Source organism: Phocoena phocoena, chromosome 5 (assembly GCF_963924675.1).
Source record: "Phocoena phocoena chromosome 5, mPhoPho1.1, whole genome shotgun sequence".
Taxonomy (NCBI): Eukaryota; Metazoa; Chordata; class Mammalia; order Artiodactyla; family Phocoenidae; genus Phocoena; species Phocoena phocoena.
This window is the reverse complement of record NC_089223.1, coordinates 109539385-109561759: the sequence shown is the minus strand read 5'-3', so window position 1 is coordinate 109561759 and position 22375 is coordinate 109539385. Positions and strand designations below refer to the sequence as shown.

The window sequence follows — 22375 nt, the reverse complement described above, 5'->3', positions numbered from 1 at the left end:
GCATTTTAAAAAACAAACCAAAATAAAACTCCAAGGTACTCCTGATGCATGCTATTGATCGAGGACCACCAACCCAGATCATAGCCACCTTAGAAACATCAGTGAAAATGGAGGAAATAATGCAATAAATACTTGTTGTGACTTACGGTGACACCGTTTCCCATCAGGAAGCAGAACAAATCCTACAGGGCATGTGCAATAATAGGATCCAGGGATGTTTTCACACCCAAGAGTACAGCCATGATTCCAAAAGGCACACTCGTTGACATCTACACCATAACAACAGTAAAACAGTCAGATGGTTTTTTTGAACATAAATTGTAGTATCACTAATAAGTCAGCAAAAAGTAGGGTATCTCACACCTCGATCTGTAACTGACCACGGCAAGACTGTTTTTGCTACTCTTAACAAAGAATGAAAGAAATTAGTTCAATTATCATGAAAGCCATGGCTTAAACTGTCACAGTTTATACTTTCAAATACAGATTTTCATATTAAAATTACTCCTGGGATAAAGTAGTACTATTTCCCCTGAAAAGGTATAGCCATTTAAGGCAAGGACCCTAGAAAGTTCTTTTTTTTTTTTTTTTTTTTTTTTTTAAATTAATTAATTAATTAATTTATCTTTGCATTGGGTCTTCGTAGAAAGTTCTTGACAAGGGCAGGACATCCCCCTGCTTTGCTCTTCACTTTCTCAATGCTGACAGGAGGCCTTCACCTGAATATGGGAGCATTCCCTAGCTTCCAGATCACTGTTCTATGCTATGGCTCTCGCCCACTGGCTCCATGTAAGCAGGGGACTGCAGTTAACAGGCAGATGCCACGTTTACCTGAAGTCTCACCCCAACTAATTCCACTCAATGTACGTTGCAGCCATTGGATTCTTTTCATCGGTAACTCACTGGACGTCCCAGGAGAAAGGACATGGCATTTCTCCTTGGGTTAAGTACATCGGGCCTGGAGTCTCACAATAGGACGAGCCCAAGATAACCAGCCAAGGTGCAGTTTCTCAAGATTCCTACCAAACAGTTATGGGATGAGATGTGGGAGTCACATACCCTTTGAGGATCTTATGAGAGCTACGGAACTACTCCCCTAAAAAATCTGACAATACTGACATTTTGCACACCGTCAAACCCACAGAACTCCGTAGAGTCCACTCAGAGAATCCCTGCCTTATATCAATCCCTGAGTAGCCTCTGAAAGTATCTGATCTGGGAACACAAGATATAAAGGAGACCTGAAAGTGTTACAAGGGTTTAAAATTGGGGAAAAAATAAAATTGCTTTTCTGGGGGAAAAAAGGAGGAAACTTGAAATTGGTTCCCCGTGGAGGTTCTGGATTGCCCACTGAAGACCAGCCACTGGCCCAGGTGGGCTGTGTTCGCTCACCACACATTACCTTCACAGTTCTTTCCATCTTGGCTTAAAGCATATCCCTCCGCACACATGCACACATGGGACTTAGGCTCTTGCCCACACATGCTGCTTCTGCAGTTACCTTTCCTCAGTTTGCAGAGTTTCTGATCTAAAAGAGAAGGCGGTTAATTTGGAGTGGAGGTGTGTTTTGACAGGGGCAGTGCATGATCCCCTCATGGCTCCCAAGAACTCTAATCTTCCCGTGACATCAGCAGGGGTGTTGCCTCACGGAGGTGGCACTGCTCTAGGGTCGAACATTAGCCCAAATCACTCAGCATTCCGAAGCCCATTTATTTCTCTAGCTGTACCTCTCCTACAGTAGCTCTCGGGATAGGACGTCCTGATTACCTGGCGATGTCGTTCCTTGGGTTACGAACACTAAGCACAACTTAATAGCTTTTTCTTTTGGACCTGCTTTTATCAAAAGTATTTATTTATTTAAAAAATAAATAAGGCAATAAACAGAAATGCTGAAAATGAAATATCTGTTTAAGAAGCAAAAAAGGCTGCAAAATGAAGAACATCTCTTCTTAAGTATAATATTTATAGGTCAGATCTATATATTTATCTGTTTTTAGGATCATTATGTAAAGAACAACTTCTTTCAGACAGTATATACCACTGCCATATGTCTTATCCCCAAGCTTCTGAGTTTATTGCTGCCGGCATTCCACGTGTGACAAAATAGCCCAGGGCAAATAGTAAAATCTGCTCAGTAAGGTAGGTGCTTGGATTAAATTAGCCAAATAATACATTGAACAACAAATGGCCAACTTGGTACCTTTGGTTTTCAAAGCCAGAGTCAAGGGCTAAACTTGTAACACATATATCCCTGTTCGAATTTTGTTCCTTCTCAGTTTTGCCAATTTTAATAATGACTTTGTGAAATGCTCTGGAAATGCAGAGGTAAGCTTGAATTTGAGGGCAGCTCTCAAGGTGCATGTAGTTATGGAGGCCAGAGCTCTGGCAATAGGTGACGGCAGGGGAAGAGGACCGGGGTCAGGCACCAGGAGACCTGGCATAGCTGAGATCAGTGAGAGCCTGTGAGTAAGGGGAGGAGCCCACTAAAAACACAGCCTTGCCGTGAAAGACACAAGAAACAAGCCGGCGAGAGCCTGAGCGCAGTAGTGCACGAGGCTGAGACCGTCCCCCATGCAGGTCTGTTTCTCTGGTCTCTGTCTACTTAGAAAGGTGCCCCTCACTCTGACTCTACCCCTCTCCTTCTACTTCAACTTACTAAACACTTTTCTTGACCGACAAAGCATCACACATTAGAAACGTATTCTTGCCCCCTTGAAAATGTTTCTAATGTACCTTGAGACCACCTGGAGGGCATGTCACCCTCCATAGATTCTGATTTGATACATCAAGGGAAAGGCTCTCTCTTACAGGATTCTGGAATGATTCTGACGCTGGAGTCTTTACACCACACTTTGAGAGACACTGACCTAAAGTACTAATGGAATATCCCACTTTCATCTCAGTTATGTATGCCTCCTTTTAGCTAATCTGTGTTATTTCTTCAGTTATTTTAAACTTGTTTATTCAGATCTCTTGATAGAATTACATGCACAATTATTTAATACTGTTGGAATATTATCAACTAAGTCAGTTAAGATTTACACTGAATAGTTTTTTTTATAATTAAAAAAAATTTTTTTAAGTTATTTATTTTTGGCTGCATTGGATCTTCGTTGCTGTGCGCGGGCTCTCTCTAGTTGCGGTGGGCAGGGGTTACTCTTCCCCGCAGCGCACGGGCCCCTCACTGCGGCGGCCCCTCCCGTTGCGGAGCACGGGTTCTAGGGGCACAGCTTCAGTAGTTGTGGCTCGTGGGCTCTAGAGCGCAGGCTCAGTAGTTGTGGTGCACTGGCCTAGTTGCTCCGTGGCATGTGGGATCTTCCCAGACCAGGGAACGAACCCGTATCCCCTGCATTGGCAGGAAGATTCCTATCCGCTCTGCCACCAGGGAAGCCCTACACTGAATAATTTTTGGATATTGATTCCAAAAATTTTGTTTCTTGTCCACGGTTTTTATGCCAATTATGCATGTTTAGTAACATTGTTTTCATGTTCTTACATGCTTCACATATCAAAATTTTAATTAAGAAAATTAAAAACAAAATGACTCCAATTTTTAAAGTAAAGGACTAAAGTCAGAAACTCACAAATGTACTGGAGACAAAATGTATCTAATTCAAATTTCTGAAAAAGAACATGTGATTGTTTTAACTGTATTTTTTATAACGTTTACAAATTAACAACAACAAAAATCCAGAAAGGCCTGATTAATAGAACCTTTTAATAGCCTTTTAATAGCACCAAAGTGCTACTACTTTCTTGAGGTAACCAAAAAGTGAGAGATTATGCTTCCTGTAAATATCCCTTATAAAAATCTTTCCAAACCCAGTATGATAGACGACCACTGCATTAAGAATGGGGAAAACTGAGTTCTGCCTTTTACATAAAATCACCTTATCCCTTTGACTTCAGTTTCCATGAAATAAAAGTGTTGAAGTAGATATTCTCTGAGATCCCTCACTTAAAAATATGGTTCTATACAGAATCAAATGTTTGTTGTAAATTCCTCTAAATTTATACCTCTAAAGATTCTCAAACCTTAATACCTGCTTATGATATGTTAATGGAGATTCAAACTGACTTATGGAGAAAACAATTAGTGTCTAGGGTACAGGAAATTGCTCTGTTCTTCATCTAGATCCAATGTTATTTATCTCTTTTTTGTACTTTTCTACAACCTCTTACCTGTTCTCCTGTTTGTTCTTATTATCAACATCATCATAATTCTATATATACATGTACATTAATCAGTAAGCTTTTGAGGATAAAGCATGCATCCCATTCACATTCATAGTTCCAATAGCACCTAACCTGGTGCCTTTTACAACACAGCGGTGCTACAAACATCTGGCATACATGCACAAAAACCTGTGATCATGAAACCTGCAACTTAACTCCTTTATTTGGTTTCTCCTTGAATTTCCAGTCAACCTCAGAGTTAGAACTCAAATAGATGGTCGGTATTCTTTCCACTATCCCATACTGACGATGGTTTTAATGATACTTAATAACAACATACATTACTATTCAATGATGAACATAGGCAGGAAAGCAATCACTATTCGTCTCTGAATGGCTGTGCTGATGATGTGACCCCAATTCAGACACTAAACACTTAAAAGGTCATTTTAGGAAGAGGCAAAACATAGAGGATTGAGGGCTGTATTTTGTTTAATCTCCTTAATCTGCTGTTCTTTAGCTTCAAATGAGGCTGAAGCTAGCACTCAGAATGCTGCTGCTGACCTCAGGTAACCCCCCTCCCAGAGCCCAGCAGTGGAGCCTAATTACCTTTGGGATCAAATTAAAAGCTCCTAAATCATGGAGTTTAATGTCCACCACCAACAGCGCCTTCAATAACTGCCCAACTCACAAGCGCTCGTGAGCTTTGCTATAGCCAAGCAAACTATAGATTTTACCCTGGCGCACTTCTGAAACAACACACGTGGGAATCCCGAGCCTTGCCTCTTTCCACTGATCACACCTTTCTCTCTACCTCAAATTCAGTGTCAGACTCACCTCATCAACAAAGCCTTTCTAGTCTCTTCCATTTGAACCCATTCACTTGAATCATTCTTTTAACTAAATATTTAGCGCCCCCAATAGTTAAAAATTTGAATAACATTTTATAAAGCATTTACGTTATCACATGTAATTTTTATAACAAGCCCTTGAGCTACACAGAGTAATTGTTGTCTTCCATTTTACAGATTACGAAATAGTATCTTAAGGATCACATATAGGTAATAAGGGGTAGGGGTGGGACTCGAGCTCAAGTCTTCAATGACAGACCTCACCTCTTTAATGTACATAATATGTGTGTTTGTGTATATGTATATACTTATGTATATATATAAAATATAATTATGGGTTTTTATAGAAATATATATATTTATATTATTCATATTATATATTAATATAGACCATTATATACTGATACATAATAAAGTTAATATATTAACATATTAATATGTTATGCTATATGTTTTATGTATAATAAAATTTATATATACAATATATTTTTCTATAAATGTCTATGATTTTTGTTTTATTTATTTATTGTCTTTTTCATTAGTGAGTTCCCTGAATAAATGACTCCCTCACCTTCCCCAAAAAACTTCCCAAACTGTGTAATATAGAAGTTTATTCTTCTTTGTTAATAGAAAATAAGAAGGAAGAAACGAGAATGGTTATTCTGTGCTATTGGAATTCCTAATTATAGTTTAAAAAAAAAATCACTTAGCCAGAACTTAGCTACTTGGTATCCTTATCCATCTAAACCTAAGAATCAGAAAGTAAAGAAATAGAGACTTCCCTGGTGGTCCAGTGGTTAAAAGACTTCTCCTTCCAATGCAGGGGGTGTGGGTTTGATCCTGGTCAGGGAGCTAAGATCCCACATGCATCAGTGGCCAAAAAACAACACATAAAACAGAAGCAATATTGTAACAAATGCAATAAAGATTTTTTAAAATGGACCACTTTAAAAAAATCTTAAAAACAAAAAGAAAGTAAACAAATCAACAGCCTCTGAGCAGTTAAAAAATAAATGCCTTTTACTCTCAGATGCACCCCTCAGGCCCACTCAGTCTTTCCTTATTTCAGACCTATTTCTGAGGAGCTTGGCCAGTCCACAGCATGAAGATGCAAACACAAGGTGTAGAGGCGTCCGCTCCCATTGCTACCACCCCCATCCACAGTGCATTCCCCACTAGCAGGAGTGGCTACATGATTCCAATGTTCTTTCTTGCTGAGCCCAGGCACAGCCTCAGCCCAGCATTCTAGACCACCAAGGGTTAGTTACTGGTCATCTTTCCCACAACTAGAAGCCTTATCTCAGGGCTCCTCCTGGAGAAAGACGGCATAATCTGAGTGTGAAAATGATAATAACTGCAATGAATAGAAACATTTCAAATATTTTTTACATCCTTGAATTTATAAAGATGCTTTTTTTAAAAGAAGGTCACCTCTGGAGGATATACTAACCCTTTATTCTGAAAACAGATAAATTAAGGGAAAGATTAAATCAAGCATTTAATTTACATTTCCTATAAAAGATGCTCCTCAGGGAAATCATAGAGCTGATGTGGAAAAGTTATTCAACTAATAAGCAATGATAGAATTAGAATGTCATTACTTCAAACCTCTAATGAAAAAATGCCTCTAAGCAATGACAATTAATAGCTTGTAAAGCCATTACACAAAAGGCTGATAGGAAACTCTATAATGAACAGACCAGGCTGGCAACACCTGAACCACTGATGAATCTTGAACATCACAAAAAGAATGGAGACCCAGCCACTACATGCCCTCTGGCGTGGTCACTAGGAAGCATGCGGTACTACCCGCAGTGCCACCTATAAAGTACTCTTGCAAAAAATCTGAATCTGATAAGGCTTCTAGGCTAAAACTACCAGTGTATAGGAAAAACAGAATCACGTTAAATGACACCACAGGGATAGAATCTGAAAAATCCAGAATGTGGGAAATTCTAAGGGACAAATGATCTGGGTTCCTCAACAAATGAATGGCAGGAAAAAGTCTCAAACTAAAGAGGCCAGAGCCAGGCATATGGAAACCAGCAAGAAGAAAGAGACAACAGCAAGAAAGATAGAAAATTGATGAAGAGCCATTCCAAGTATTTAAAAGGCACTTCACATGGCAGCCATTGGTGTCAGGGCAAACCTGCATTAAAAACCCAGCTTTGGGCTTCCCTGGTGGCGCAGTGGTTAAGAATCCGCCTGCCAACGCAGGGGCCATGGGTTCGAGCCCTGGTCCGGGAAGATCCTACATGCCTCGGAGCAACTAAGCCCGTGTGCCACAACTACTGAGCCTGAGCTCTAGAGCCCGCAAGCCACAACTACTGAGCCCACGTGCCACAACTACTGAAGCCTGCATGCCTAGAGCCCGTGCTCCACAACAAGAGAAGCCACCACAATGAGAAGACTGCGCACTGCAACGAAGAGTAGCCCCCGCTCACCGCAACTAGAGAAAGCCCACGTGCAGCAACAGATCTAACGCAGCCAAAAATAATTAATTAATTTTTTAAAAAACCCAGCTTTGCCTCAAATCAGTCCTATTCTTGCCCCAATGACGTGTATCTTTGTAAATGTGACCCTCATCATTGAAAAAATGTCAATAACTATAAATATGTTAGGAAGTACAGAAATCCATAATTTGCTAAGATTTCTGTAATAAATAACAGAGCTTTGGGTGTTTGAACTGATAATTTAAACTATATGAAAACAGAATATAAGTGTAGATGAGGATAGGGAGAGATTGGAATCCTTGTGCACTGTTGGTGTAAATGTAAACTAGTACAGCCGCTGTGGAAAACAGTATAATGGGCCTTCAAAAAATTAAAAGTAAAATTACCGTATGATCCAACAATTCACTTCTGAGTATATGTTCAAAAGAATTAAAAGCAGCATCTCAAAAAGATATTTGCAGACCCATGTTTGTAGCAGCATTATTCCCAATAGCTAAAACATGGAAGCAACCCAAGTGTTTATCAAAGGAGAAACAGATAAGCAAAATGTGATATACACATGCAGTGGGTTATTATCCAGCCTTAAAAAGGAAAGAAATTCTGACACAAGCTACAAAACAGATGGATCTTGAGGACATTATGCTGAGTGAAATAAACCAGTCACAAAAAGAGGAATATTGTATGATTACACTTATATGAGGTCCTTAGAGTAGTAGTCAAAATCACAGAGACAGAAAGGAGAATGGTGGTTGCCAGGGGCCGAGGACAGGCAGAAATGGGGAGTTCTCATTTAATGGGTGTAGAGTTTCAGTTTTACAAGATGATAAGATTTACGGAGATTAATGGTGGTGATGGTTGCACAAAAACTGTGAATGTACTCGATGCCACCTAACCGTACACTTAAAAATGGCTAAGATGATAAATTTTATGTTCTGTGTACTTTACCACAATATTTACATTTTAAGAAAAAATTATGTGAAAATAATATTCATATATCTAGGATGATTCTTTTCTAGAGGTATCAAAAAAACCAAGGTTTTACAGTAGAAACCCCAGCAATGACGTAATCAAAGTGAATCAGAGTCCCACCTGGGCAGTTTTAGCTACCCTAGTCACTTCCATAAGCAGGTACACTTCTAGGTGGAGACAGTTCTCCTTCAGGAACTCTCAGAATTAAAGAAATTCAGCAACATTTTTCTGCATGAAATGAATGCAAAGTATTTTAAACAGTGTTGATGACAGATGTGCTTCATTTTCCAAAGAAGACGCTTTTGAAATTCTCTTATGAGCTTAAAACTGGAATCTACATTTTAAAGAATCAAGAAGAAAGCGAAATTGTTTGCACCTTTTACAAAAGAACATCTGTGAGCAGTAAAACTGTAGTTGCAAATTCTCTAAATGTTGAGCTTGAAATAATGCCATTAACACTGTATACAAAGAAGTTCCCACACTGGCTTATGAGATTCATATACAGTCTGCCCTTTGTATCCATGAGTTCCACATCTGCATGTTCAACCAACCGTGGATCAAAAATATTCTTTAAAAAAATTCCAGAAAGTTTCAAAAAACAAAATTTGAATTTGCCTTGTGCCAGAGACTGTTTACATAGTATTTACAACTATTTACATAGTATTTATATTGTGTTAGGTATGATAAGTAATCTAGAGATGATTTAAAGTATAAGGAAGGACGTTAGGTAATATGCAAATACTACACTATTTTATAAGGGACTAGTGCACTCTCGGATTTTGGTATTGGCCAGAGTCCGAACAAATCCCCGTGGATACTGAGGGACAACTCTAACAGTATAGGTGTCAGGGCAGCCAGAACACTGTTGTCTAATAAGTTTAATCATGACAACAAAAATGTGAGATCAACTCTGTGTCTCTTTTCAGAGCGCCAGAGGAGGAGAAGTGTGTGTGTGTGTGTGAGTGAGAGAGAGAGACAAAGAGAGAGATGGAGAGAGAAAGAGATTGATTTTCTGAGTTCCTGAAGTGGAAAAAAATTTTAAAAGAGAAAAAAATAAGGTTTGGGCCCCATAATCTGTGCAAACTGAAGCTTTTAACCACCAGCAGGCCATGGATAGACAAGAATATGCCAAATGACAGGTTATACCAAAACAATTAAGGCAAACCTAAGATAGGAAGCTAGACAATAGTGAGAGGGTAGCTGGGGAGGCAGCATGGTGTCAGTCTGCCTGGGTTCAAACCTAGACCACTTAATGAAAAGAAAGAAGAAAAAGAATGAAGCATAAAAGAGTCTAAAAGACTCTGAAAAAGACTCTCCCTAGAGTTAAGCTGCAAAGATCTGCTGCAGAGAAAACTGATTTAAAACACTTGGATTTATTCATAACTATACAAAAGGGAGCAGGCTCGCTGAAGACTGTCTGGCCAAGGGCAGGGGCTTACAACATGGAAGAAAGGCAACACGTATTCAGATATTAAATATCTTTAGAACTTGCTCCTCGTGGTATTATTTAGCAGGGAGAGGGTACCAAAGGGTGTTTTTCTCAGTCTTTTTTTTTTTCCAACTATGGTTTATTAAATGTCCTCTAGGCACTGGGAGTACAATGGAGAGTTGTATTCTGTGTCCTCATAGGACAAAGGAAGCTGAGGAAGACAGATGATTATGGCAAAACATGATAAGTGCCCTGTAACAGGGGAAATCTGCTATTTTCTGCAAATAGCTACTGAGGCTCTGAGGTCAGGGAAAGTGTTCCTGAAAAGAAGTGATATTGGAGCTGTTTCTCAGAGAACGAAGAGTAAGCCACTGCCGAGAATTAGAAAGAGTGCTCCCGGGGAGTTCCCTGGTGGCCCTCTGGTTAGGATTCAGGGCTTTCACCGCCATGGCCCAGGTTCAATCCCTGGTCGGGAACTGAGAGCCACAAGCCGTGTGGCCAAAAAAAAAATAAAGAAAAGAAAGAGCGTTCCAGAACATGCCGAAAGGCTGGAGAGAGCAAGCGTGCCTCCCTGGAGGAAATCAAATCTTTGAGGATGGCGGCAGCCCAGACTTTAATGCAGAAAATGGTGAGAGTGGAAGCTGAGAAATGAACGGGGTACCCCGTGAACCAGTTAGATAAAAAGACTGGGTTTTATTATTGGCAATTGAGAGTTGACAACTGATTTTAACCCAGGAACGACACGATTGGGTTCTTCGTTTTGAAGGGTTATACTCCCTGCAGCGTGGAAAAGGGAGGTGGGGGACATGAATTAAGTGGACACCAGGGATGGAGAGCTCTGAGAGGGGCCCAAGTGGTTAGATGGTAGGTAGTAGAATTGTCAGGAGCTGGAGATTGATTTCATGGTGTTGGAATGAGAAAGAGGGAGGAAAGGGCAACTCCTAGATTTCTGCCTGTCGAGGTGGAGGTAGAATGCTACTCACCAAAGTAGGGACACTGGAGGGAGAGAAGCTGGGGAGAAGGGAGGGGAAAGTGAGTGGGTCAGTTATTTCCTTTGCTCCTGAAGCACTTGCAAGAAATCCAAGTAGAAATGCTCAGAAGGCAGGTGAACATGTGGGCCTTGAGAAGGAAACTTGTGCTGAGCCTGAATGTGTACATCCGACGTGGCCCCAGCAGGACCCTGATCCTGGAGGAAGCAGACTGCAAGAGAAGGCACCAGAGTGACTACTCTCAGGAAATAGGTCAGAATCATCAGAAAACCAGCCTGATGCTGAAACTGTGGCTCTACTACCTCGACTTGGGCTCATCAACCTGCTGCCTCGAACTCCTCTACAACCAGCCAATCCCAATGGACAAGCCGTGGACAAACAAGGACTTGTTTAAACTGATACAATGCTCTTCCTGGTGGAGCTCTGTGGCTTTGCCTTTGTAAGCCCCACCCTTGCTCCTTGGTCTTCATCAGGGCTGCTCCCTTTTGTATCTTATGAATAAATCCCCAATGTTTGAAATCACTTTTTTTCTGCAGCTTAGCTCTCACTATGCCTCAGGTTCCCCCCACCCCCCACCCCTTCATTTGTCTATATCTCAAGAAAGAGGTCTGGACTAAAAATAAAATATTCAGGAGTCAAACAGGCTACTGCATAGGAAATAAAATAGAAAAATGCCACAGGTTATACGGCCCTTAGAAATTAACAGTGCACATAACCGTCTGAGTGGTTCTGAGAAATCACTTGAGAAAAAAACAACCTGCTTAACTTTATTTAACCCAGTCTGTCTAAATCATCTGACCCTAAAATGTTTCTTCCTTCCAAATAACGCTTACAGAACTAGTGTTTGGAGAACATTTTGATAAATGATAGTTTAGGCATTTTTCATGAGGTAAGTTTGTTGGTCCTCTTACTTGTATAAATACATATATTTTATAACAAAAATAATATCAACCAAGTTACATGATTTTTCTCAGCTATCTCCTCACTGAAATAGTCTCACTACTAAATGCCTTGCAAACCAAGGTACTACTACTGTTCACTTTGCCAGAAGAGCTACAATTGTGAGCCTATTCTTCAGCAGGAATTAACCGGCCTCCAGAAAAGTACATCTTTTTTTCTTTTTTTCTTTTGCGGTACGCGGGCCTCTCACTGTTGTGGCCTCTCCCGTTGTGGAGCACAGGCTCCGGACGCGCAGGCTCAGCGGCCATGGCTCACGGGCCCAGCCACTCCGCGGCACGTGGGATCTTCCCGGACTGGGGCACGAACCCGCGTCCCCTGCACCGGCAGGCAGACTCTCAACCACTGTGCCACCAGGGAAGCCCAGAAGTACATCTTTAAATGTGAAGGCTATCAGGTACTTTGAGAACCTGATGGAAGTTAGGTACCATCTCCCTAGACGGACAATTGCATATCTTCATCTAACATATACAATCAAGGGCTTCACAACCCTAAATCTCAGGTAAAGAATTTCTGCTGTACATGACACTAAAACAATTTAAACCTATTTGATGATAGCCAAAGTAACAGTGCTCTTGAAATCAAAAATCCTTTGCACTTGGACCTCATATGAAGCCCATCCTTTGATCAATAACTAAAGCCAGTATCTCCAGTGCCAACTGCCTTCTAGATTCCAGGTTTGCCTGTAGCTCTGCAGCTGGCACCGTCTTTCCAATCAAATTCTATTATTTGCCACATTGTTCTATATGCATCATTGTAGATTTTCTCCTGAAATTCATGCTTTCAATATCCTATTTGAACTCCCCACCAAAGAGTCCAAGTAATAGTGAAGGACTCTGAAGAGCTTACCTGTTTATGGTAGAAAGAACACTAAACTGACAAGACAGGAATTTTTTCCAGAATCCATCATTTACAAGGTGTGTAATCCTGGAAAAGTCACTCTATTTCTCTAGGCTTCATATTTTTCAATTATGAACTGAGTACAATAATTGAGGACCTTTCTGTCTCACAATGTTGCAGTGGCAAACCAATATGATAATGCCCAAGAAAATACTTTGGAAATTAGGAGGTTACATATAAATGTAAGAGATAGTGATGATGATGATGATATATCTCTAACTCCTGTGAATGAGACCAATAATTATTCATAGTATTATGGTTGTTGGTTCTAATTTTATTCTATTCATCACCACTTGGACAATAAGCTGCATCTGAGCTTGAGTCGAAATTTCCCATGTAAGGTAACTGGCAGTATATCAGATGCACTGCCTTTATGTGTGGAATATGGTCACCATCTATTCTATAGTCTTGCTACTTGGTTGTTGTTCTTTAATGTTGTGCTCAAGCCACAGCTGAATTGTTTACCACAACTCTTGCTTTTTAAATTCAAATAAGTGAGTTAAAAAAAAAACAACTTGCCTGAACAAATGCTTCATCTCTAGGAATTTGTCCTTGCAGTTTCTCATCTCTTGCATTGAAAGTATAGTCATCACACAAGTGAAATTATAGTTTCTATCTAAGTTTTTTAAAGAAATAGATTAAAAGCATTTGTACTATTAGTTACCTGCCTGAGGATATAAGAAATAACAATGTCAATTCCCCCTAGATTCTAACCTCCCTTTGACAGTCTCACGCCTGTTATCTGTTCAGTCCCTACAGCTCTCTTCAGGAGCTATGTCGAGGGCAGGTACAAACCCATTTATACGCTAATTGTGGGAGGGACTTATAGTCCCTACCATGTCCCACATTATTACCAAATCCTAGTGGCATCCAACAGGTAGAAAGAAGAGAAAACAAACAATTCCATCTTTATTTTGGAAACTCACAAGGCTAGTTGCAGATGAAATTAAATATATTTTAAAGCCCTCTTGAAATAAAATTTTTACATAAAGACAGATGTTAGTGTAACATAATTTATGTGGTATATAAGCCATATCAAAATAGTCTACCTAAAAAAAAGATTATATGTGAAGGAATTTGTACGCCTGTTAGCATAACTGACGTCATCTTGGGCCCTTACAGTTTCTCCTGTCCTTCTGCTGACCCTACCCAGGACTGTGCTGTGCAGTGAATCACTTCTCTGTCATCAAGGGCTTTGTAGGTAATAATCATAAGGACCAGGTGGCCTCTATACTCTTTTAGTCCCCAAACAATGATGAAAACCTTCCCTGACATATTCCTGGCACCCATGAGTCTAGTGACCCATTCATAAACATTGCTTCCAGGCACGTACCCCCATACCCCAGGTTAACTATAAAATTGTCCCAGTGGCCCCTCGGCAGTGCAGAGTAAAGCTGTGAATGCTTCCATATCGTTGTCTGCCCAATTCCAATCCCACCCTGTAAGTTACTCTATAATAAATCAATCCACTGATTATACGGAGCTGCCTGCCTCATTTTTTGGTCTTAAGATGCTTCCTCGGTTCAATGGGCACTTTTTGTTCCCTTCGTCCTTCAGCAGAATTCAGAGAAGACTGCATTTGAACGTAGAAATTTGGGACTATGACTAGATTCAGTTAATCCATTTATTTTACTAATTTTTTATAAATAAATAAATAACCACTGAATATAGGGTGGTTTACATCAATCTGTCCATCCATCCATCTGTCAGATATGGTCCCTGCATGCATGGCATTTATAATCAAGTGGGAGAGAAAATCAAAAAGAAAGCAAAGTGGTACGTAATTCCACGTTTGATGAGTTCAGTGAATATCTATCGAGAGAAAGATAGGAGGTGAAAGGGCCTACTTTGCTCGGAGGACCAGAGAAGGCCTACCTGAGGACATGACAGTTAAGCTCAGAACTGGAGAGAAGTCTAGGCAGAGAGAAGAGTGACTGCAAAATCCCAAAGGTATGAAGGAGCTTGGCATGTCTGAAGAACTCCAGGAAGACTTGTGTTAGAGTCCAGTGAGGGGAGGAGGAAAAGATGCTGGATCAAATTGGTCAAATATTGGTGGGCCTGGTTACATGTTAAATTTCGATCTAAATGCAAAGGAAAGCTTTTGAAAGATTTTAAGCAGGGGGGTTAACAGATCAGATTTACTATGTAAAGGCAAGAGGAGAAAACAGGAAGATTAATTAAGTAGCTGCTACAATAGGCCAGACAAGATATGCTGGCTGTTTGGACTATGGTGGTGGCAGCTGGGGGAGTGGGGAGTGGACATTTGAGATGTATTTAGGAGGTAGAATGGAAAGGATTTGGCGGTACATTGGAAGTTGAGGGTGAGGCAGTGGGAGAAATCAAGGATGACTCCTAAGTATCTATCTTGAGCAAGTTGGGGACTATGCCAGACTCTGTTTGAGATCAAAGATGACTCACCAGGTGCCCAAGGATCACCCTCTGCCTTGGGCTGTACGAGTGGATGCACTACTTTAACTCCACCAGGTACAAATGATGGACTGAGGTTAATGGTGACCATATTCTTCCCAGTGTACTTGTTAGCTATCCAAATTGTCTTCTTTTTCCATGTTGAATAGAAAATACGATCACCAAAAAGGGACATCGCAAAAATAGTGTGCCTAAAAACAACAGGAAAAACACATAAAGAATGGCAGGACATTTCTTCTGGGCTTATTAGAGTTTCACTTCATTTCAATTTATTGTCTGAATTTTAATCACCTACGTTTTCAATTGTTTCCCATTTAGGGTTAGAAACAGATATTAAGTTTAAATTTTTATGTAGCCATAATCTGAATTAATAGGATACGATTTTTAGCTCCAGATCTATTCTCATTCTTTTGCCTCCCAGCACATAAGTGTGGTGAAAATAAAATAGGGAGGAAATCAGGAACAGGATAAGAGTGGACTTCAGGGCTTCCCTGGTGGCACAGTGGTTGAGAGTCCACCTGCTGGTGCAGGGGACGCGGGTTCGTGCCCCGGTGCGGGAAGATCCCACATGCCGCGGAGCGGCTGGGCCCATGAGCCATGGCCGCTGAGCCTGTGCGTCCGGAGCCTGTGCTCCGCAACGGGAGTGGCCACAACAGTGAGAGGCCCGTGTACCGCAAAAAAAAAACAAAAAAAAAAGAGTGGACTTCAGGTTGTGTCAATTTTGCACAACTAATTGCTTCCTCTTGCCACAAGCTAGAGTCAGTTGCTGGCAAGACAGCAAGTCAAACGAAAGACAGATGCTTCACAAAACATATGACATAGTAATTCCAAAATGAATACCTATAACCAGCATGTGAAAATTTATTATATGCCAAATACTCTGTTAATTATTTTTATTTGTGTTTCTTTACTTAATCTTCACAACAATCCCAAGAAATACGTCCTATTATTATCCCCACTGTATGGCTCTCAGCATAACTGATGCCATCTTGGGCCTGTACAATTCCTCCTATCCTTCCGCTGACCCTACCCAGGACCGCACTGTGCACTAGATAACTTCTCTGTTGTCAAGGGCTTTGTAAATAATAGATATTGATTAATAATCATTAGGATTGGGTGGCCTCTACGCTCTCTTAGTCCCCATAAAATGATGAAGACCTTCACTGCCATATTTCCAGCACCCACAAGACCCAGGAATAAATCTTGACTGAGGAATGCACTTGTTTCCAAGCACATATCCCCATACCCTAAGTTAACTGTAAAATTGTCTCAGTGGCCCCTTGGGAGTATGCAGTGCAGCTACAAATGCTCTGGATCGCTGCCCACCCAATCCCACCCTCTGAGAAAGTTACCCTATAATATACTGATCCATTGCTTATATGGAGCCGCCTGCCTTGCTGTTCAGTCTCAAAATACCATTTCAGTTCAGTGGGCACTTTTTGTTCCCTCCCTACTCCGACACCCACATTAAAGGAAACAGGATGAGAGAAGTTGTGTAACCTGCCCAAGTCACTCACCTAATAAATAGTAAATCTGGGACTTGAGCTCAAGGTTTTGGACTCCAAAATCTGTACTAAACCACTACACCAGTTTAGCTGACAAAAGTAACATTCATTTATCACACAAACTTCGAATGGCAATTGTGTTGTTTTATACCAAAAGCAAAACTTACTGTGTGTGATGTTGGCTAAAATGGACGGAACCTCCATCATAATCACAGGAACAAATACGAGAATTGCTTCTTTCTCTATGGTACTGAATCCAAAAGAGCCGTTTCTCAAGCACATCCAGTGACACAGCTGTTATTTTCTCTGATGTCTCTAACAGAAGCTTCACTTCCACACCACCAAGATCTGCTCTGTGAAGGCTGCCCGCCACCTCTGAAGACCAAAACATAAACCTGAGGGCAAACACATCACGTAGACACATAATTGAATGTAAGGTCACTGAAATGGCTGACTTCTCTCAGTTTTTCAGTAATCCCCGGCTGTCTACACAGGATGAGTTTGACTATTTTGAATGAAAATTCAATTCAACAAATATTTATTGCCCTGTTATGGCAATTCTGTGTGATTTCAAGTTAGAAGGAGAATTATGCTTCTCTAGCATAATGGTAGTCAAGAGTGCTACTGGTAGAGCAAGCCTGCCTCAAACCCAGGCAAACGCCCTATTGAAAGTGGTGTTTGTGCATTGTAAAAGAGAGTCTTGGTCTCAATCAGGAGGTCTCTTTAAGTCAAAATGTCATGATTCCATGAATTTCAGATTTTGAAATATATTTCAATGTCCAAAACCAGCAGCATTTACCTTTCTACTGGATCAACTGCTATATTTGCAGGATATTTTAAGGCACTTAAGAGAACACGGGAATTGTTTCCTTTCATATCTGTTACTGTAATGGTTCCTTCCTGTTGATTTGACCAAATAAGTTCTTCATTGATCCAATTTATTGCCATTCCCGAAACATTTTTCTCTATCTCGCATATTTTCTGTAAAATCAAATTTTAAAATTGTTATTAATATTTCCCCATTCACAACAAAATTGTTTTCATTGTTATGTATCAAAGGTTATTCTTTTAAGTTCTTGTCATTTTTGTGCATTCCCAAAATTTAAATGATAAACTAGTCATGGATACCATGCCACCATTCAGATGCAGCAATATTCATCCTCCCATGTGAATATTTCTGGGCATAGCATTTATATCACAGCTTTGAGATGAAAATTTATTCTATATTTATTGAAATTAGGCAATCAGCCATAAAGTATTAATTATTTCAACTATAGTAACAGTGGAATTTCCATGCTACCTTAAGGTTAGTTTATTCAATTCCATTTGCTAACGGAATTTTCCAGGTTCTCACCTGAACCCAATTCTAAGCTTTGCTAAATTCTGGCAAGATTCCCTTGGAGTTTGTGCATAGGGGCATGAAGTAGATTAATTTCTTCTGGTTCCTCTTCCTCCCTTTATAAAGGGACCTTCCAGGTCCCTCCCTTTCTAAAAGTCCTCAGTGCCTTCAGGCTCTGTCCCCAGGATCTGAATAGCAGGGCTTTTCTTTATGCTCTCTTGTGATAAAAACAACTTAACCAAACCTCAGTTATCTCCTAGTTCCAGCATGTGCAAGTAAACCAGTCCTCTAGGTACGTGGAGGGTGAGAGATTGGAGGAAGCCCTGATTTGTACCATGGCAGACTTCCGTGGTGGAAATATTCCCACAATCACTGATTTTCAGCTGCCGATGTGAAATCAGCAAACACAGAGTTGGACAGAAATCAGTCTCAGGAGTCTGTGCTATTCCCACATCCCATACAAAGTAATCTAGCCAATCCATTTAACTAACTGCTAATATATTAGTTCACCCCAGTAAGTGGTTTGCCTTTTAATGGTTGTCCTTTTTAAACAATGTTTTAACCCAAAGCAGGGACTAATACTAGTGGATTTTAGTCTTCAGGCCAATCCTTTCCTAATGACTTGCCACAAATTCCACAACTATTTAATGTTTTTTTCCTGTTCTCTGACAGGAAACCCTCCAAATTCTTAAACTCAAGATTTTGAAACTAGTCTACAGATGGCTGGAGAGTAATGAGTAGCCATCTTTGTTAAAAGTGAGATTAGTAAGTATTAGAGATGTGATAAAACAGATTAGTGCCTAATTGAAGGCTTTAAGAATAATTGGAGGGAGAAAGTTGTGTTTAAAAAAAACAAACAAACCCAAAAAACAAACAGCGGGCACTTTGTGTTGGGAATAAATGCTTAAGGTTTCTCTGGCCACCCGCTCTCTGTAATCCATCTCCCAGGAGAGACCATTCCTGCTGGGACTCATTTAAGGGTTCTACTAATTAAGAAGAAAGATAAAAGATCTTTTGTATGTGATTAAAGCAAAATATTTTATATCTATCACCTGCTTTATTATTTTTTTCCAGACTGCGAACACCTTGAGGATAAAAAGAAGATTTTCTTCCTAAATATTAGGTGCAAAAACCCATGACAGAGATTTTAAACAGATGAGACAGGGTTTCTCAACCTCAGCACGACTGACATTGGAGGCCTGGTAATTCTTTGTTGTGAGGGACTGTCCTACATATTGTAGGAAGATTAGCAGCATCCCTGGCTTCTAGCACATCTTCTCTTCTCTCCAGTACAGTTGTGACAATCAAAAATATTTCTTGACATTGCCAAATGTCCCCTGAGGGGCAAAATTGCCACCAGCTGAGAACCACTGGAGTAGAAAATAATCATGTAAATAATCTGTTTCAACCATAAAATGGCGATCTGGCTTAATAAACTTACATCTTTTCAAAGTTACATTGACATCCTCACTTTCTCCTGTTGGGGACTTCTGAATATCAATGCCACATGCATGGGCTTGTTCAGTAACATGATACCACAGATGCAGATTAAATAAATACCTACATATGCCAGATGTGTGTTTGCAATGTAATGTAATTTTCATTTATCTATATGTTATGAATTTGCTATATCATATTTGACAGCCTGTTCAAAAATCCCTCAAATGCCATGGGAAATGGTACTTTACCTCTTGGCTTGTCCCATTCAGAAAAACTCTTTGCAAAAGTTGTCTTTCTAGATCGACCCAATAGATTCTTTGTTCATTGTAATGAAAATCCATGATCATGGACATGCCAGCATCTGCTACCAACTGCTCATGATTAGTTCCTTCCAAGTCAATCCTAAAAATCCTGTTTCCATGCGAGAAAATTAAGAAGGGTGCAGGACCTGCATGGGAAGAAACCAAACAGTATATTTTCAATGATATTTTATCTGATTAAGACAAAATACTTCCCCGTGACAAACAGCACAAGCAGAATTAGTTTTTTGTTTTGTTTTGTTTTTAAATTTTTTTGGTTGCGCTGCATGGCACGGCATGTAGGACCTTATTTCCCGAACCAGGTATCGAACCCGTGCCCCCTGCTTTGGAAGTTTGGAATCTTAACCACTGGACTGCCAGAGAAGTCCCCACAGTTAATTTTTTAAGTCCTGCTTTTATACTTTAAATAAATACCATTGTTTAGATAATAAAGACTTCCTGTAGATGTTCACAATTAATTTTGTAAATCATTTTCTCCACAAATTGATTGTAAGAAATGAACATTGACAAATTATGAAAAAAGAAATATTTGAAGAGAAAGACACTTTCTAGCTTAATAATGTTATTTTTATCTTCAAAAAGAAACTACCTACTGTATTCTATTGTAAAGAGGGTCTGTATGAATGTCAAATTTCATTACGTAAATTGGAAATAAAATTTCAGATATTACTGTTTTGGAAATGGATCTCCCTCCTCTAGTCTTACCTTATGAACAGAGCATCCAGGTTACTGACAAAGAAGAACATGGTGAAACCTAGAGGTCTTGAGCGGAATCAGGAAAAATTGAAATGCTGTCCACAAAAGCTCTGAAATATTTTGTCCCTGTTAACATTGCCACATAAAATTTACAGCTCCCAGTTAAATTTGAATTACATGTATATTGCATGGGACATCCTTTACCCTAAAAAATTATTCAGTTTACCTGAAATTCAAAATTCAAGTAACTGAGTGCCCTAAATTTTTATTTGCCAAATCTGAGTAGTGGATCTCTTGATTCCTACAAGGCCTTGCCCTGTATCCTAACCCTATGCCTGGGGTCCCGTCCTGTTCCAGGTGATGACCATCTACCCACTCAGACTCCCAAGTACTCAACACCTGCTTGGGAACCTGATACCTCTCTTTGGAAATCTCAGCAGAAATTATTGGCCGTCCACATGGAGCTTGCCTCCAATGCTCCAAGACGATGTCAGGGCACCGTGTCATACTCTGCAGCCACGGTTAGCAAGGGTTAGTTTCCTTGGTCTTTCCAGACTGAGGATGAAGAGGCTTCTGCCATTCTGCCTTTAGATAACTATCCCAGTTAACCACTGGGATGAGTGGGGAATTGCAGAAGAATTCTAACACATTCTCACTGCCCTGCTGGGCTGACTCCGTTCTGTTTTAATATTAAACCTTAATAACTTAATGTGACATAATAAATGTGTTTACTGTTCTAAGGATTTCAAATGATGATGAATTAACATCCTCTAACTTGGGGATTATGTTCTAGAGTCAGAAACATTAGCTCCACTTTAGAGAATATATTGGAATAGAGATACAAGAGAAGGGAGAAGTGTAAGATCGTGAGAGTTTTGAAACAGATGCCTTCATAAATGTCTAAAAGAATTGCCTCAAATCACTCTTCCCATAACTTTTCCACAGCACAAGACCCCTGGCAGAGATGTGTAGGACAGCCCGTTCTCCATTGCCATTCTAGCTGTAGAATCAGAGGTATCACAGGAGAAATGGAAAGGGCATTAAACTGAGAGCCAGGAGGCCTGGTTTCCAGCCCTGGCTCACTAGTTTCTCTGGACATCTCACAAGACCTCCCCAGCCCATATCAGAGGACTATTGCAGAAAGAAAATGAAATTATAGATATGAAACTATTTCATTATTTGTGAAGCACTACACAAATATGATTTGCCATTACTTATTCCCACAACCGAGGTCTCACTACGTAGGGTTGTACCATGGTTCAGGTTTGAACCCGTGGACTGGAATGTCGCTATAACTCATTTCTCTTATAGCAATGTATCACGGAGAAAAGGAAGGCATAGGAAAATACACCCTAAATAGACAGCTACTAATCTGTGGGCCACAGATTGCTGCGGGCCTGTGGATTTGTTGCCAGGAGTCCTCTCTTTGAAATGTGTATCATGCATCCTGTGTAAACTGAATAGATGTGTCAATACATGCTATTAATTTTCTAATGCATTGATACATTGATGAGATCAATAAAACATCTGATTCATTCCAAAGTACTACTAAATAGGATTTCGGGTAAAAAAAGGAGAAATGGAAAGCACTCTAAACATTTTAGACAGAACACAGCATAATGCTTTGCACATAGTAAGTACTCTAAATTTTTTCCTAAATCAATAAATTAATGAAGAAATAAAAGCAGAATCTATCCTATGGTAGTTATTTTACTAACAATAATAATAATAACAAACTTTCACATCCTGGTCTCATTTATCCTTACTACACCACCACGGGCTAGACAGTCCAGATATTACAGTCAATGAATCAAAGAGAAAAAATAAATCTGAAAAACACTTAGATCCATAAAACACAGACCATAGCATTAACTTCAATAGCTTTTCAAAAAACAAATATTTATGAAAATACTAAGTATGAATA

The 22375-nt window shown here is 39.9% G+C and overlaps 1 protein-coding gene across 4 annotated transcripts in view; it reads right to left on the bottom strand.

Annotated features, from left to right (window-relative positions):
• Positions 1–22375, bottom strand: part of EGF (epidermal growth factor) — a 93590-nt gene that overhangs the window by 51038 nt on the left and 20177 nt on the right. For 3 of the 4 annotated variants that reach the window (XM_065877355.1, XM_065877356.1, XM_065877357.1), the window contains exons 2-7: positions 19684–19883; positions 17456–17637; positions 16824–17051; positions 15143–15342; positions 1403–1528; positions 147–269 (exon numbers count right to left, since the gene is read on the bottom strand). In XM_065877355.1, the coding sequence (XP_065733427.1) occupies positions 147–269; positions 1403–1528; positions 15143–15342; positions 16824–17051; positions 17456–17637; positions 19684–19883 (1059 nt within the window). The remainder of the gene's footprint in view (positions 1–146; positions 270–1402; positions 1529–15142; positions 15343–16823; positions 17052–17455; positions 17638–19683; positions 19884–22375) is intronic. The other variant, XM_065877358.1, reaches the window with a different exon arrangement.